We start from the raw sequence: 19,313 nt of genomic DNA, 5'->3' as shown, positions 1-19,313 counted from the left end.
AAATAAACAATCCCTTGTTGTTTCATCAATTAATGCCACATGCATTCAACAATCAACCGACCATAATTAGGCTTAATGTTATTTTTACTAAGGTTTATTTGAAAGGATACATGCTATTAATATGCATACTATTAATACTTTCTTCATTGATTACTTGTGGTAATGTTACCATTTACCGTCATGGTTACAGTTGGATGATGTGCACAAGCACAATACACTGGCTGAAGATCATTATACTCAAAGTTGTGTTTGAGTGCTCTCGGCCCTACAACGCTTCTGCAGCAGCCCCATTTATTTCTGGTAAACGCGTCACCTCGCTAGAAATACTACGCAACTGTGACAGTTGAAGCTCTGCAAGCGGAAGCATCGAGCGTGGGGGGGAGGTATGGCTCTGGCGAGATATATAGGGAGAGGGCCGGGGGTAGCGGAGGGAGCGAGAGAGAGCGAGAGAGCGAGAGAGAGCGAGAGAGAGAGAGAGAGAGAGAGAGAGCAGGGAGGGATGGTCGAGTCCACATCCTCCCCATAAGCTGACTGTCCTCCTGGTCCGCATCGCCTCACCGTCGGAGCGGTGAACGTCTGCTTCCCCTTTCAGCGATGACACAGAGAAGTCGCGTCCCGCCCTCTGTCCGCCGCGCTGTTTCGTCTCCGTCGTGTTTTCAGCAAGGACTCAGCATCATGGCTACATTATAATATAAAGTAACCGTGTCAACACTGCCTTTCTGACATCATCTCATTGGATCGCCCACTCACCTCACCATGATGGAGTACTGGAGACAGTGCGCTGTGTGGTTGATCCACTGCAAGGTGTTGCCCGCCACCCACCGGGTCACCTGGGAGTCCGCACAGGTCTTCGACCTGGCCCAGACCCTCCGAGATGGGGTCCTCCTGTGCCAGCTTCTCAACAACCTCAGACCCCATTCCATCAACCTGAAGGAGATCAACCTACGGCCACAGATGTCACAGGTAAGGATAGAACTAAAACAGACTTTAATCCAGAACATTGTAAACATATAGCCTACATTAAACAAGCCACACAACCTCCAACCCAAAGAAATAGGGTTGAAGGCTACTCCTTACTTCGCAAGGGGAATGACTGAGTCAAATATTGCAAACGTGACTTTCAAACTATTTAGGAACTAAGAGTCTTGGTTAACACTGAACCGTTATTCCGAGCTCAATTCGTTCTGCCCTCTATAGGTGATGTTGCAGATGACGGTTGAGTTGGTTGGAAGTGTGTGTGTGTGTGTGTGTGTGTGTGTGTGTGTGTGTGTGTGTGTGTGTGTGTGTGTGTGTGTGTGTGTGTGTGTGTGTGTGTGTGTGTGTGTGCGGGTGTCTATATTTGTGTGCGTAGGTGTGTGTGCTCGCCTGCGCCTGCCGTTTGTGTTTGATAAAACCATGTTACAAACAAATCATTATTTAGATGGCTACACAAATCACAGCATGCACCCTAATGTAAATGTTATCAGTTAACACATGGGATAAAGTACGAGCAGCCATCCGCCTAACGAAACTTGTTTGAGCTATTCTAACAAATATATATTAATTTGCATATTCTGATTATTCATAATAATATGCTCATTATATTCACCCTGTCGGAGTGCTAATCTTTGCCCTAACCGAGAAGGAATGGTCATTTGTCCTCAGAAAACATTGTAGCAGTCCAAAAGATAGTACTGTAGTACCTACTTTACAAATATTACTATAGACCTTTACTGTAGTCAATTACGAAAAATATATATTTTCAGAATCCAATTATTAATAAAATATTGAATTTATGATGTCTGTTGGATTTATATTAATGTATACAGATGTTTGGCTCCAAGACACAGCATATACAGATGGATACCGGCACTTTAGAGAACATAGACAAATACAGTGTCACCATGTACACAATCAATATGAGATGCCTTTACACTTTTAGGACAATTGGATTGTGAGTTCAGTCCACTCGTCCCCATGAAGCACTTCCAGTCATAGGGGCCATTTCAATGTGAAGGATGGGGTTTTATGTATTTCTTTGATGGCTTTTTTTATTGACTTTTACTGAGATCATAAGCAGAAAGTATCGGTTTACTCGAATGTCGGGGAAAGATTAGATTGTGACTAAAACGGCGGCGGGATAGGTCCTGATCGGTTACTGTATAGGGTTACGCTCCCAGCCCATGGCATTATCAATAGAGAGAAGGATTATTATTGTGTAGTCCCTTAGTTCTGATGTGACGCCACAAACGTTCATACGTAAACACAAACACAAACACACACACACACACAAACACACACATACGCACACACACACACACACACACACACACACACACACACACACACACACACACACACACACACACACACACACACACACACACACACACACACACACACACACACACACACACACACACACTGGCTGTCTTAGTCGAACACTGATGTTGGGAGGACGGGATACACCCACCTTGCCAAATCGTGTACTATTTGGTTTGGAGGGAGAGTGTCTGCTCTATATAGATGGTGGTCCCATGATAGTGTGGTGGAGGTGGGGGGGGGGGGGGGGGGGGGTATGGCTGGTGTAATTAAGAGAGGAGCAGGGGCTCCTGACATCAGAAGGGGCTCAGGAGGCATGTGTGTTAGAGGCTTTGTGTGTGTGTGGAGGATAGGTGTCTGGGATGGTTAAGCATGTACAATGTGTATTTTCTTGACATCATTCATTACTGAAGTGAGTTTTGCCCCCCCAAAAAAGCAGGAAACGAGTGCTTGGCGCAATCTTCAAAAAAAGTGTACTTCAATGACATTTCGTAGGATTTGTTATGAATGAATTGGTTTTAAAAGTCTGATTAAACATTAATCACAATTTGAATCAACTAATGTAAAGGGAGGAACATGGAGTGGAATGTTGATAATCGAGACATCATGCTCATCCCAACATCTGGTTCAAGTGAAACATTTAGTATCATTGGTAAGGAAAAATGCATTTCATGTCTCATCCACTATTGTGAGGCATAGAAAGCTTATCACACAAACACGGTCATGGGAGAATTATATGAATCGTCAAGAAGGCACGAAGAGGTCCTGATACACTAAGCCATCATCCTCTGCTTCTTGTCATAAAGCAGCTGGCAGTGTGTGTGTGTGTGTGTACAGACTGGCATGCTACTGGCTGCTCAACATGCAGCAGGGAAACCCCCACATTCAGAGATGAAGTCACGAACGGCGTCGGCGGTACAGTTTGTTTTTTCTGAGGGGGAAAAGAAGTGGCTTGCACTTTTAGCCCACGTTGCGGTAATTGATGGTGACGGATGGGAACAGTTTGAGTGAAAGTCAGGACATCCCACATATTCCCAGTTCAAAAGTCTGTGTTTACACTCTTTGGCATGTCTGTGTGTACACTATACGCACATGCTCAGGAAGTCAAGCGATTTACTACGCTAGGCCTTTGAGGCTACAATTTGCTCTCTGTCTTTGATGATTGTTTTCCAGGCAGTGCTGCAGTGAACCAATTAGAGCGTCTAGACAATGGTCAACCACAAGTCTAACATTGCCATGTACCCCTCCTTGTCCCCTGACCCCCACCAGTAGATCAACACTGCAATGCAGTGTCAGCACACACACAAACATACACACATAACCAAAGTTGCACACACACACACACACACACACACACACACACACACACACACACACACACACACACACACACACACACACACACACACACACACACACATACACACACACACATACATACACACACACACACACACACACACACTCACCGCTACACACACACAGACACAAAGACACACATACACACATACGCACGCACACACACACACACACACACACACACACACACACACACGCAAACACACACACACACACACACACACACACACACACACACACACACACACACACACACACACACACACACAAACAAAACATAAAGACACACTCACACAAAACATAAACACACACTCACACACACATGCACACCTGAAGTCACAGACAAAGTCAAGCACACACACACACACACACACACACACACACACACACACACACACACACACACACAAACACACACACACACACACACACACACACACACACACACACACACACACACACACACACACACACACACACACACACACACACACACAGACACAAAGACACACATACACACATACGCACGCACACACACACACACACACACACACACACACACACACACACACACACACACACACATACACACACACACACACACACACACACACACACACAAACAAAACATAAAGACACACTCACACAAAACATAAACACACACTCACACACACATGCACACCTGAAGTCACAGACAAAGTCAAGCACACACACACACACACACACACACAAACACACACACACACACACACACACACACACACACACACACACACACACACAAACACACACACACACACACACACACACACACACACACACACACACACACACACACACACACACACACACACACACACACAGAAGGACGGAAGTGAAAGTAAACATGTGGCCTTGTGTCGAAGCGTGTCAGCTTGTCTACCCTTTCTTTCCTCTCGGGTTTACTCCATGCATCAAATCAAAAAGATATAGATGAATGAATAAAAAATGAATAATGAATAAAGGAAAGTGAGTGACACAGCTGTGTAGCAAAATTAAATGAATAAGGCTCCTCCCGCTCCTGCTTTTTGTGTGTGTGTGTGTGTGTGTGTGTGTGTGTGTGTGTGTGTGTGTGTGTGTGTGTGTGTGTGTGTGTGTGTGTGTGTGTGTGTATGTGTGTGTGTGTGTGTGTGTGTGTGTGTGTGTGTGTGTGTGTGTGTGTGTGTGTGTGTGTGTGTGTGTGTGTGTGTGTGTGTGTGCAAGTCTGTGTGATAGAAAATATGTGGTAGAATGCTTCCACATCTGGTTGCGGGCGATGTTCAGTGATGTTCTAATCTGAGGCAAGAATCACAGTCAAGCCTTTCCGTCCCCTCCCACATGCTTTAAACCAAAGCTCTTTGTGGCCCTGGTAGTTATAAAAGCCCTGTGATGACATTATAGGTAACGCTGCCTTTCTATAACACACCCACACACACCCGCACACACATGACCACACTGGCACACAGGCAAACAGAACACACACAGACTCAGAGTTCTCTGAACTGCCGGAATAGTGTTGTCAGTGCATCCTTGATGGAAAACCATAAGTTAAGCATCGGCAATACTAATTAGGAAGCTTGATTAGGATCCATCTAAGGTCCAATCGTTAGAGTGATCCGAATGCGTTATTTACTTCATACACCGCAATCTACAGCCAGGTTTTAGGGAGAATGATGGCTCGGTGCTGTTTGTTTTCCACCCCTGTTAACTTAGAGATGTTAGGGGGGACCCACCTCTCTCATACTAAGGTGGATGCTACACAGAGCTGCTTTCTTCTGCAAGAGTTTTGTACAAATGCAAGCAGAAGTTCTGACCTCTCCTTCGTCCCCATGGTAACAGCCCCCCTAACCTATCAGGAGCTGGTGAAGCGAGGGCCTCTGTCACGTGCCTTATGTAAGATACTGATTGTGTTATAGATGCTCAGCTGGGGAAAAGGTACCTGTGATCAATGTTTATTACATTTTTTGAAGATCTCCTCTCAATGTTTTCATTTAATCCCGTCTGCACATTGATCCGGCTGCACTCTCACCAGCCAGCAGCCCAGTCGATACCCCAAAGCCTCCCGTTTCCCCTCTGACGCCACATCAGTGGCATTACTCGTGACATTTTGAAAGCTGTGATTTCTTCAACACTAGCCTGTTATTTATTTTTTATAATGCCAATGGTAGCTTTTGTATTTTGTTCACGCGTTGTTGTTGTTGTTGCCATGGTCCCCGTGGTTGTATTAAGTGGAGGCAGAGGAGATGGTGGAGGCAGGTCGGGGGTGGGGTGCACCCCAGCGGGTAGACAGGAGTCCTTCGTCCGTTGGATATCAGGCATGAGCTGGCAGGCAGGGCCAGGAGCAGCGCTGGCCTCAGGGTTGCCAGATTGGGCTGAAAATCTGGCCCAATCTGGTAACACTGGCCTCCACAACCTTGAACCGCCAGTCTTGAAACCTGGCAGTCATGACTGGTATTTGTGTACCCATAGCTCTGACTGTGTGTGTGTATGTTTGCCTATGTGTGTGTTTCTTTGGGTCATTGTGTGTGTATGATTTCCAATACATATTTTTTTGTTTCTTAATTATTTTTCTTCCAATATATGTGTGTACGATTTCCATTGTTGATATAAATATCGGAACCATTTCTGACACGATACCGTCCATCTGAGTCATGTGTCATTTGAATACTCACCAGACAACGGCTCCAACTGCTTCTGCATTACTTTGATCACTAAAACTGCGGTGGGGGTGGAATGAGAAGATTCACACATTAAAAAAAGAAACACATTCAATTGAGCTTTTCGAGACCAAGATAGACAATATGAATGAAAGCTAACATGTAGAGCACAAGCAAATGTGTTTTTTGCATCCTTGCTTCACACTGAAATGCGCCATTCAATGCAGACTGACATCTTTGCCATCTAAAAAGATCCCACCAGCACCTGGTGGTGGCTGAATCAAGAGATGAGAGACTGATTCAATACACAGAAGGCACTCCAGCTGAGCCCCCGGTGTGGAGGTGCTCATTGATTAACATGGGAGTGGAGTGAGAGCAGCTGTGCTCTACACTTGAGCTTTGTGTGTCAAGGCCTTGACATTACAGCTATACACACGGGCACGAACAAGGTATCTATCAAGGCGCCTGCTGTACGGCCGCTTCTGCATGCACACCCCCATGTAGGCGTGGCTTATTTTTGCCCAAAGCATTACGTTGGGTTATTGACTACTTTTAGCATTGACTCTCTGTTCATGTTTTGGGGGATGGGGGTTAGGGTTAGGGGAGGATGCTTCTGCAGGACTGTCTGGGGATGGGGTCTGCAGGGATCACATAGTGATTAATGGCTGATGTTTAGAAATGGAAATTAATGGGTATTTTCTTAATAGTTTGAGACAGAGCAGGGGGCAATGATTTGCATGTGTGTGCCCATGCACGCAAACACACACACACACACACACACACACGCACGCACGCACGCACGCACGCACGCACGCACGCACGCACGCACGCACGCACGCACGCACGCACGCACGCACACACACACACACACACACACACACACACACACACACACACACACACACACACACACACACACACACACACACACACACACACACACACACACACACACACACACACATGCATGCACACACAGATATACACACACTGGTCCAGCTTTCTAAGCTCACGCAGCTGTAACAGCATTCCCTCCTTCACCTCCAGCCAGATCTGGCTGGAGGTGGAAGGGGCGGGGGAGTGCAGAGGGGCGGCTGTTATTTCAGGATTCATGCCCGGATGGTTATTAAGTGTCTGTTTGCTTTGTGCTTTTTGTCTGAATGCACAATGTGGCTAAGTTGGTCTGAGGGATGGTATATGAGTATGTATGTTTGTGTTTGTGTCCACCGCGTTGTTCACACGTCTATTATTTCTTTGTTGGGAAGATCTTTCAGCCATCAGATGTTGGCTTCCTGCTGTCAAGCCTAACCTTTTTTCCCAAACAGCCGATCACACGTTGTCAGAATCACCTGCTTGGCTCGCTGTTGCCAAGGCTATTCTTCGTATCAGTGTCTTTGTAAGGGTCTCTGTGGGCCGTATTTTAACGGTCTGAAACGCAAGTGAGAAGCGCCAAGCGCAAGTAGCTTTATGGGTGGTTCTATGGTGATGTTGCTATTTTACCGGCGCAAATTAAAATAACATCTGAACAACGCGCCACTGACTTTAAACCAGGTATTTCCTGGTTTGTGGCACAAGTGATTTCTGAAACTGCAACATAGCACCAGGGAACGTTTGCGCCAGAACACGCCTCCTCCTTTCGCCGAACCGCCCCTTGGGGCGCAAGATCATTCCCTAATTTACCGACGCGTGGCGCAGGAGGGAAAAGAACGCTCTGCGCCAGTTGCAAACTTGCAACGACACATGCGCCAGTGAGAAAGTCAATTGCGCCGGATGCAAGATAGGGCCCTGTGTGTGTATTTGTGTATGTGTGTGAATTTCCTTGTATCAGTATCTATGTAAGGGTGTTTTTGTGTGTGTGAGTTTGTGAGTGCATCTATGTGTGGGTATATCTTTCTATATAGGCTGAGTGTGTGTGTTTTTGTATGCATCTGTGTGTATATACTTGTGTCGCTGTCCTTATAAGAGTGTGTTTGGGGGGAGGTTAGGCGTCTCCGTGACGTGGTCCTTCAGGCCTGAGGGCACACATCACACGATGGGAACTCAATTGGATTACACTTCATTTGTCTCAAAGCAAAGGTAGCACTCTTGGGCAGGGCACTTATCTTGAAAAATAACACAAATAAATGCCAGGAAATCTATTTGGAAAATGTTGTTCTAGGGTGGGAAGTTCATGGAATTATCAGCGAGAATTGTTTGAATCGCTTTAAAACTCGACATTGTTTATCAAAGTTTTGGGCATTGTGTTTCCTGAAACGTGGTGATTTTCACAAGCCATATACTGAAAGATACCTAGAGATCTGTGATCGTCTTAAGATTGATAGCACTGATAGTTTAGTTGTTGATATATGCAGATTTAGCTCCAAGGGTCCCTTCTAGATGGTTTAACAGTTCAAGTGAGCATTACTTGAATATGAAAGACGCTTCACACAAACACTCAAGCTTGGATCCTTGGTAATGTGTTCTTGTATGTAGATTGTGCTCATACTTTTGGCTTTACAGAATGATCCACTGCGTTTCAATTTGACTGTGCATAACCGAGACTACTCATGAAACCCCCCTGGTGAAACATAGAAATTAAGTGAACTTAAGCATCTGCCCACAATCTCAGATATCCAATAGACAATAACGATTACTCATTCCTATCCTATCAAAGTATGCATCCTAGGTTCTGATCAGTGTGTTGTGTTAGGTAAGGCCTCCAATAGTAACACTGAATGAAGCCTGTGTTATGACTAATGTCAAACAGATGAAGGAGCATTTTAATCTTTTAACACATTGACATCATTCACTGCACGACTCTTATCCTATCAGGCAATTACAGCTACAAGTTTGACTTAAATTCAGAGTAACCACTGAACGAATATTCAACATTTAATCATGAATTTGGCATGTAAATATAATTGAAATTAATTAGAAGGAAAATTAATAATCGAATGTGAAAAAAAAAAAATCATTACCAGGGGATTAGCTAGTTATGGTGCACACAGCCGGGGAGGGTACAGTGCACGACAAAACGGATTAACAGAACAAGTAGAAACTAGCGAAATAAATGAATCAAACAGCTGCAGTGTTAGATGAGTCCACAACCAGGGCCGCAGCCAGGGTTTAGACATTAGTGAGCTCCAGAAAGTTTTCTTTTAATGGAGCTTATTAAATGCATTGCTGTTCAAGCAAACTGCATACCAAAACGACACCTACAAACACAACCTCACAATTTATTCTCGCTGGGATTCTGTGTTCTTCTTGGCTCACAGAAATCGCATGAAATACAAAAGAGTCAAGACAGATACAGACACACTCGCTCCATGTCAATATTCATTTTCCAGTGAACATGCATAAACCCCAGTTCTATGACTCATTCATTGGACATGCTGGGTCTGAGCAATGTTTTCAGCCTTCGTATGGCAGAGAATTAACTTACTCAGGCACATGTTGTCACTGGAAGAATTAGAAACATTTTCAACATACATTTTATGTCGGGAAACAAGGCTGTTTGTTTTGCCTGAAGAGTTTCCAAAGCTGATGTGGACAGGGAATCGTCTTCTGAGTCAAAGTTGTGCCTCCAGTGTTCTACTTCCTGCTCCAAAGTGTCGGGGCCGGTAGGTCATCTCGGTACCATTCTACCAGCTCTTCCTCCCTTTCTTCCGTCAGCCTTTTAGAGCTTTTGGTACCAGGTATGCTGCTAGCATCGCCGGCTAATTCCTTTAAGGAATAGGGGAGAGAGAGAGAGGGAAAGAAAGAGAGAGGGAGAGGGGGAGAGACCAGCTGTTCTTCAGAGTCAGTGAGTGACCTCTCTGACTCACATTGTTGATGTTGTGCTCACTTGCCTTTCCTATTTCACGTATAGGGGTCGACATCTTTTTTCAGTAAAGTGTCAGCGACCCAGTTTGGCAAACTAATTGGTGACAGGCGCCGGGGCTGGGGTTGGTTACTCATTAATCATCCCACCCTCTGAAGAACATACGCTCTAAAGGACTGCATTTGGCTCTTTTGTTATCTTGGCTCTCGAATTGTCTCTTTAATCTTTGTAATAAAAGCTAAACTCTTTGTCCTCCCTACTCAGAGCTGTCAGTTTATATTTGATTTTTCGGAGAGGTTTGAAAGCTTTAAAACCCACGTTATTTGCTTTCTTCTGGTCCTCATTTTCTCTCTTTGAGAGAGAGATTTTACCGTTTAACGTCAATCATTAATTTCCGCTTAAAGATCCCATATCATGGTTTTTTAGGGATAATAATCGCGTTTGGGGTTACTATTAGAATAGGGTTACATGCCTGTATGTTCAAAATACCCCTTATTAATGACACACTGTTCATATCTGTAAAACCAATTTCAGCCTCTCTCAAAAACTGTTCTGTATCATGTCGCTTTAAGACCCCCCTCACGAGTAGCCCGGTCTGCTGTGATTGGTCAACACGCCAACTTTGCTGTGATTGGTTCAACACTTTGCGCGTGTGCCATTAAATTCTTCCCCCGGAGAAGTTGTAAACATTGCGGGTAGCCGGGAGGAACGACTTCTGCCCTTCAGCACCGCCCACTGCAGTCTTGTGTCAGACTGTTACTGACGTAAAGTTTGAGCGCAGACGAGCTCTTTCACACACTTATTGAGGGGCGTTCTCAGTGGGAGCGAATAGTCCCCCTGGCTCGGACCTAGATATTTCAAATTTAGCAGACGTATAACATGTGTAAATAGGTCAAATGAATGCAAAGGGAAAAGTCGAAAAAGCATGATATCACCCCTTTAACAAACATAAAGAAACTTTATATATGGCTAAACTTTTTGATCCATACTAGACCTAAACAGGCTGTGGCCCCCAATAACCTATCCAATCCATCTAACCCAGCCTGGGGCATGCATCAAACCATATGAGGTATGGGAAATTTACCTCCTGACCAGTTTGGCCTTGAATGGAGCAACTGTTCATGAACCTTCCCCAATTTCCTGATGAAATGTCCATCCATATTAGTATTAGTACAGGCTATTACTCCCGTCCATCCATATTAGTATTAGTACAGGCTATTACTCCTGTCCATCCCTAATAGTATTAGCACAGGCTATTACTCCTGTCCATCCTTAATAGTATTAGTACAGGCTATTACTCCCGTCCATCCATATTAGTATTAGTACAGGCTATTACTCCTGTCCATCCTTAATAGTATTAGTACAGGCTATTACTCCTGTCCATCCTTAATAGTATTAGTACAGGCTATTACTCACTACCAGTCGGATGGTTGTTCGATTTGCGTGATTCCCTGCTCAATAAGTAATAATTGGCAGCTCTGTGTGTGTTTGTGTGTGTGAGTGAGTGAGCAGTTGTGAACAACAGAGACAGAGAGAGACTGAGAGAGTCAGAGAGAGAGAGGGATAGGGACACATCAGTGCAACAGTTTCCATGCTCACGCTGACTACATTCACCCTCTACTGTCGCCAACAAAACTCAACCGAGGCTGCAAATGTGTGTGTGTCTGCATGTGGGTGTGTATCTGTGTGTTTGCGTGTGTCCTGTCAAGCTGCTTCCCTGTGATAATAGTGTGCGGTCCCACTGGGACGCTGGGTGGACCCTGGGCCCCTTGTGGGCCTCAAGATGTCCTTGTCAGATAGAAGAACAAGATGCACACAAATGCAAAGAGTGAACATTGTTCACCGCCGTGCCTTTTTGATCCACGCTGCTCTTATCGATGTGATAGGGGCTCTCTCTCCCTATGTCTCCCTCTCTCTCACACTCTTGCACTCTCTCTCTCTTGCTCTCTCTCCTTCACTCTGTCTTTCGTTCTCTTTTTGGCTTTCATTTCTTCTCTTTCTCTCTCTGTCTCTTGCTCTTCATTTCTTTCACTCTTTATCTTTCATTCTCCCTTTCTTTCTCTCGCGCCATTTCATGGAGACATAAATTAAGACTGGTGAGGGTGTCAGAACGGGAAGTCTGGCTTTAATATTTCATGAAGGCCTACGTGGTGAGCACATCCGACAGATATGATCACGCTCAAGTGCTCTGGTGTTTAACCAATGCAATAACTTCAGTGGCATGCATCCAAAGAGATCTTCTATCAAGTTAACCGTTTTACCATTGAACAAAAACAAATAACTCAGCTATTCTGCATTACAGGAAAAATATTAAGCAGACATGACAGCAAAAATGAAACGGACAGCTAACAGCAAAAATGAAATGGAGGAAAACTCAAATTGTTTTCTGAACGCCTACCCAAGCACACACATTAGGAGAGAGAAACCTGTTTAAAATGATTCTCTGGATATTTAATATTGAGAATTACTAAGACAAACCACTCTAAACTCTGTCTGTTATCCAATTCCATCATGGAGAAGGGTCATTATTATGCTATTGTGGTCTCACTGAGGCTGAATGGTGTTACAATGGTGTTCTATCTATCTGTGAAATAATGGAGCAGCAACCATTGAATATTGGTATATGTCAGACCTGTCAATCATGCAGCAGCATCAGAACATACGATTGCCTCATACATAACATGGATATGTTAGCTGCACTGCACTACAACCTTTGAGACCATGACAGTCCTCACAACGGTCATAGAACCATACATGAAGACCATATCGCCCTGTACTGCTTTTACATGGACATGCAATGATAGTCATAAACCACCTGAATCGGGCAAAGGGGATAGTATTTAGTCATTAAGCAAACACTTTTATCCAAAACCAATTGGAATTCTGTGAATTATTGTAATGTAGGTCATGAATCAAAGGTATGGGCCAGGGGGCATCTCGCTCCAGGTTGAGCTAGTCATCTATGTTCGACCTTTTTGGCTTGAGGTCAAACACCAACAGCCCACCACTACACAACACCCTGTCCTACATAGATAGATAGATAGACACTTTATTTATACATACAACCGTACTATAGAAGATTGAATCCTGTCATACATTTTCGTTTCACCCGAAAACAGGAATATGGACCAGTCATCATGTTCATGCAAACACTGCTTTCAGCAGCATATTCTCTGTTCAGTTGTTTCCAATATATCCACAGGAAATGCTGACATATATCTGTCATAGAGCCAGTGGCGGGTCGGCTTTCAGTGGTCACAGCTTCCCCTGTGAAGCTGTGAGAAGTCTGGCAGTAAACGAGAAACAGAAGAGAAACCGAACGTGATTGATTTGAATTGGTAAAAACAAATTTTGGAAGCATTCATTCATCCATACAGTGCATCCTAGTAGACAGTGATTGGTTTACTTAAACACAGGGAATGCCAGGAACTCCAGAGTATTCGTCTGAATACTGCAGATAGAGGGAAAGAGAAATGTGTGTGTGTGTGTGTGTGTGTGTGTGTGTGTGTGTGTGTGTGTGTGTGTGTGTGTGTGTGTGTGTGTGTGTGTGTGTGTGTGTGTGTGTGTGTGTGTGTGTGTGTGCGTGCGTGCGTGCGTGCGCGTGCGTGCGCGCGCGTGCGCGTGCATGCGTGCCTGTGTGTGTGTGTGTGTGTGTGCTCCCATATCTTATGAATCTTTTGGAAATAACTGCTAAAAAGAGTTCCCGGAATCCATGATTAAAGGAATTCAGTAAAGTACGGTACCAACATAATGATCGTAATGACGTGATGACATAATCAACATATTGATCATAATGTGGTGTGTGCCCCGACCAGTGTTCCAAGGCCATGATTTGTGAGCCTGGAGACTATCCTGATCATGTGACCTCACCTTCTGTTTGGCTACACCCTTTAGTGCTGGACCTGCCCACATCGATTACAGTGGGAGTTATTAGATGCCTTGACAGACAAACTCCTTCAGCCAATTAGAATAACAAATATATAATGAAAATGAGTAGTAAACAATGAGTGGCGAAACAAGATAGAAAATGGGATCGTGCCGGTGAACTTGTCCTTCATCAACAACTTATTTTGTGCAGAGAACTTATTGCTTAATTAATTCTACTAATCTTAACGTTACCGCTTGTTGCTTCAGGAGACGCAGTAATTGTTTTCCTAGCGGCGGCCTGTATTTTACCCCATCCACGATGTAGACCCTTATTGGCCCGGCTACGCCATCTACAACAAGAAAGTCCCTGATTGGACCCCATTCCGTTTACATTTAGTAAATGGATGTGCCTGGCTAGAGGTCCAAACTGGTCCGCGTAGTGAAACAGAGGGAGAGGAGACGTGATCAGGATGCTCTCCAGCCTAGTGGTCAGTGGCCGGTGCGTGCTGAGCATTGTTCATGCAACACAAGAGCAACCACTCGGCCTTCATTGTGAACATTACCTCATGATTAAGGATTATGGACAGGGGGAACAAAATGTACACTCTGGACATTTGAGGGTCACTAATTGACAATGTGATGACATTAAACCGTGGCTACACCCAAACAGGACCATGTGGCGTTACCATGGTTACCTGCTCATCTGGCTCTGCAATGTAAAATAAGGCTCCTCAGTGTGAATCGGACCTGGAGTATTACTCTGGATCACCGCTGAGCCACACGTGAGCTACATTGTTGACCCAGCAGAGTGAGCACTTTATGCTTGAAGGAGGATGTTCCAGTTAAATATGTCAGCATTGACCAGAGTATATATCGGTCTATCACTAGCTTTAACCTGTGATTTGTGTTTGAAAATGATATGAATAATATTAACAGAAAAGCTACAACTAATACATCAGCTTCTTACAGTAAATGTACAATACTATACTATACTACAGCTCAAGCCAACAAACTAAAAATAATGTCAACATTTTTGGTGAGCAAACAAAGACATTTTCATGGGGGGTTCTATTTGAGCTATTCAATGATGTACTTGATTGATTAATTATTTCCTGATCTAAATTGTTCTCCTTCTCCTCTTTGTAGTTCCTGTGCCTGAAGAACATCAGGACATTCCTAGCGGCGTGCAGTGACATATTTGCCATGAAGAAAAGCGATCTCTTCGAGGCTTTTGACCTTTTTGACGTCAGGGACTTTGGAAAGGTAGGAAAACAAAATAAGTTTTACCTGAAGCATTGTTCATCGCTCATATACGACAGAGGATGGACACAGAATATATGGAGCTTTAAGCCGCATTTCCAGTAGGATGACCCAGAACCTTTAGTCCCAGGAACTACATTTAACGGGACTAAAAGGCTCCCCCTAGTTTTTTGAGTTTACAACGCGGTCTAAAGACCCGCGAAGGTTAGGCAAATGAAGGGAACATTATGAATAAAGGACATGAAAAAGGGAAAACTATCAGTTATGGTGCAAATACCAGGCATTTTAAGAATCGCAAGAGTATAAATGACACGCATGAGTATGATTAACAAGATCTGCTTTTGAAAAAGTTCTCTGAGATGGGTTCCTATTTGAACATTTAATGTTAACTTTAATGTTAACTCTCTCTCAAGAGGTTACGTGATGTGTGCCAGCGGGTGTATATTTGTTATTGGTTGAAATTCACACGTGTGTGTGTGTGTGTGAATGTGTATTTTTGTGTCTATGTGGAGAGAGGGAGTCTGTCTGACAGCCCTGCTGCAATCGCCGTGACAACCCCCAGGAGGTTTCCTTAGGAGCTCCACAGCATGGGGGGGGCAGTCGTATAGTTGGTGTGGGATAACACCCCCCCCTCCCACCCCCTACTCCCTACTCCCGACACAGGATGTGCGTCCTTTATTAGTGAAACCGGTTACGCCTACTCTGTTTTGAGCGTTAGTGTGTGTCAGCATTTGTGTGTTTTTGTGTATGCATGTGTGTTTCAGTGTGTGTGTGTTTATGTGTATGTGTGTGCGTATATGTGTGTGTGTGTGTGTGTGTGTGTGTGTGTGTGTGTGTGTGTGTGTGTGTGTGTGAGTGTGTGTGTGTGTGTGTGTGTGTGTGTGTGTGCATGTGTGTGTGTATCTGTGCGTTTGTGTGTGTGGCTCTGTGTGGATGTGTTTGCATGCATAATTGTTCATGGCTGTGTGTGTGTGTGCATGTGTGTGTGTATCTGTGCGTTTGTGTGTGTGGCTCTGTGTGGATGTGTTTACATGTATAATTGTTCATGGCTGTGTGTGTGTGTGTGTGTGTGTGTGTGTGTGTGTGTGTGTGTGTGTGTGTGTGTGTGTGTGTGTGTGTGTGTGTGGGTGTGTGCGTGCGTGTGAGTATGTCTGTGTCTTTGCTGGAATAGTACAGATATATTTCAAAATATCCAAAATATTTTGGATGGCGACTGTTGCTCTTGGCATGGCCATTTAACAACAGACAGATTGTTAAATCTGCTAACTAACATAATAATAATAGCAGTTTTATTGTGATCAAAGTCAGTGATATTTTGCAAGAATGATTAAGTTGACAACTGGCGATTCAGTTCTCGTTATATTTAGTACAAATTTACGTTTGGTTCTAGTTACATTTTATTAATATATTTATTTGATATTCATTATAAACTAATTTTTCGCTAATTTCTGAGCGAGCAGTGGCTTCATGATGAATAATAAAAAGAAGTATAATTTAAATTGCAGGACCTTTTAAATGTGCAGAGACTTATATACACTGTTTAAATTAAATTAACGGAGCGGGATTCTGACACACTTTGAGTTGGGTTTATGCAATCAGTCTGGCAGCTGTTTGGACTGCATCATCTTAATACTATAAATCGCGGTGATCATTAAGGAAGGCGCAGCTTGACACATTGTCAATAAAGTCTCACTATACTGCTGGTCAGACAGGAAGGGGCACAGAAGCTCAATGACTTAGAAGATTGTGAATTAACATTCAAGAGATGGTCTCATTAGAGGAGGTGACTCATTTAGACTTTGTTTCATTTCTTTAATGTACCATGTCTGTTTCAGTAGATCGAGCACAGCCCGGTTCCACTCTATCTCTCTTTCAAGCTAATTAGAACCTGCTATGGATGACTACATTGATAATGCAAAAAGGAGCCCAATTCTCCCTTCCCATCCATCTCCTCGTGGCACAGTATCTTTGGCATGACGTTACACTTATTCCCAATAGATCAATGTAAAATTGTTGCCTGCATCTCACTGTTTCTGAGGGATTTAGAACCACTGAACAACCATGTCTACTCAAGGCTGTGTAATTTCACAAATTTTTCCTCCCTCATTGATTTGTGTGGACTGTCACTACTTCCCTTGAGTGAACCAAAAAAGTGGAAATTTAAGTCTGTGTTACTAGGCTTACAGCGTGTGCAGTTATCCATGAATAGCCGGAGCAACAGCGTCTAACAGAGCGTGAAGAAGAGTAAACGGATGACTTCTGTCACGGCCTGCAGCCAGGCCGTAAGGTGGTTGGTCGTACGGCCGTGCAGTGTAAGAATAGAAGCTGAAGTCTGCAAATTAAACATTCTATGTTTGTAACTACAACACATTATTTGCCTGCCTTGTGGACAGGCTGTCCGCATCCGTTTGAAAATAAATCTTTACACACATTACACAGAACTGGTCGTGTAGCTGAAGTTGAGAAGGTTTGAGTAGAAGGATTGAGACTCAACCACACACCTTGGCAGACCTCTGGCCGCCGACAGAGCTGTGAGGGAAGAGATCTGCACACGGAGAGAGGCTGATGGAAATATCGTGAATGTCTAACACATTGTTGTTGTTGTTGTTTTGATCACGCATACACACACACACACACACACACACATACACACACACATACACCAACCTATACTCAAAAAACCTTCCCACACACACGCACACACAAAAATACATTCCCACACACACATACACACACACACACATGCACACACACACACACACACACACACACACACACACACACGCACACGCACACGCACACGCACACGCACACACACACACACACACACACACACACACACACACACACACACACACACACTCACAAAGCTAGGCAGTGACCCTCTCTCTTCATTAACAAAAACATCTGCTCTAAAAATCTGCTTTACACGCCTGTTATACTTATTAAGTAACATAATGAGACAGTTATTGCTACCTGAGCTAACAGTTATGTTTTATTACAATTCAAAGTTACACCAAAACAGTTGCTTCAACAGACCTCTCCCACAAACACCACAAACATGAATAATTTCTTACTTCAACTTTATTTTTATTTCCATTATGTATCAGCTCTTCTAAAAAAAACGAAATTGCTGACACTATAGGTTTCCATGCTTACTCACATGACACTTGGTCACTGGATTACTTGGCAGACACGTGCCATGTCCTAATATAAACTATTTCACAGAATACTTCTTGAAGCAATACATTTACAGAACAAGGCTATCTCTCTCTCTCTCTTTCTCTCTCTCTCACTCTCTCTCTCTCTCTCTCTCTCTCTCTCTCTCTCTCTCTCTCTCTCTCTCTCTCTCTCTCTCTCTCTCTCTCTCTCCCTCTCTCTCTCACTCCATATAGTAATATTGATATAGTTTTATATATATTTCTCTTTCTCTCTCTCCCTCTCTGCTCTATAACCATATATAGTATATGCTACATGTGAACCTCCTAAGATGGCGCAATGTGATCGGTTCGCTTTCTTAGGATATTGGGCAATATCCCATGATACGCAATAACAGTCAGACACATGATCACATAACACTATCGATATGGACATAGTACACTAAGGCAGGAACATATATATCTATCTATTAGTTATATTTAGTTATTATATTTCTCTCTCTCGCTCTCTCTCTCTCTCCATGTATATTGATATATTGATATATTTATACATATATATATTGCTCTCTCTCTCTGTCTCAGTATGTCTCTCTCCAATGTCCTTGAGGCGTGTGCTCAGGGAATCAGAGGCTTGTGGTTTTGGTATGAAATGACTGCGATGGCTAATGGGTACTCATGGTGAAGTTGTGGTTGCTACACTGGCTTAGATAAATAAGATTGTGTGTGCGTGTGTGTGCGTGTGTGTGTGTGTGTGTGTGTGTGTGTGTGTGTGTGTGTGTGTGTGTGTGTGTGTGTGTGTGTGTGTGTGTGTGTGCGTGTGCGCGTGTGCGTATGTGTGTGTGCACTTCCATGCATGGGTGGGTCCACCTGTAGACATCTAACTCATGGTGGGTG

At 43.9% G+C, this 19,313-nt stretch overlaps 1 protein-coding gene across 1 annotated transcript in view; it reads left to right on the top strand.

Annotated features, from left to right (window-relative positions):
- Positions 1-404: 404 nt before the first annotated feature.
- LOC130376761 (guanine nucleotide exchange factor VAV3) overlaps positions 405-19,313 on the top strand; it is a 72,546-nt gene continuing 53,637 nt past the window's right edge. Inside the window, exons 1-2 of the mRNA XM_056583624.1 lie at positions 405-963; positions 15,148-15,264. Of these exons, the coding sequence (XP_056439599.1) occupies positions 757-963; positions 15,148-15,264 (324 nt within the window). The 5' untranslated portion in view covers positions 405-756. The remainder of the gene's footprint in view (positions 964-15,147; positions 15,265-19,313) is intronic.

Source organism: Gadus chalcogrammus, chromosome 23 (genome assembly GCF_026213295.1).
Source record: "Gadus chalcogrammus isolate NIFS_2021 chromosome 23, NIFS_Gcha_1.0, whole genome shotgun sequence".
Lineage (NCBI taxonomy): Eukaryota > Metazoa > Chordata > Actinopteri > Gadiformes > Gadidae > Gadus > Gadus chalcogrammus.
Note: the sequence above shows the minus strand (reverse complement) of the source record. Positions and strands in the feature narration are given on the sequence as shown.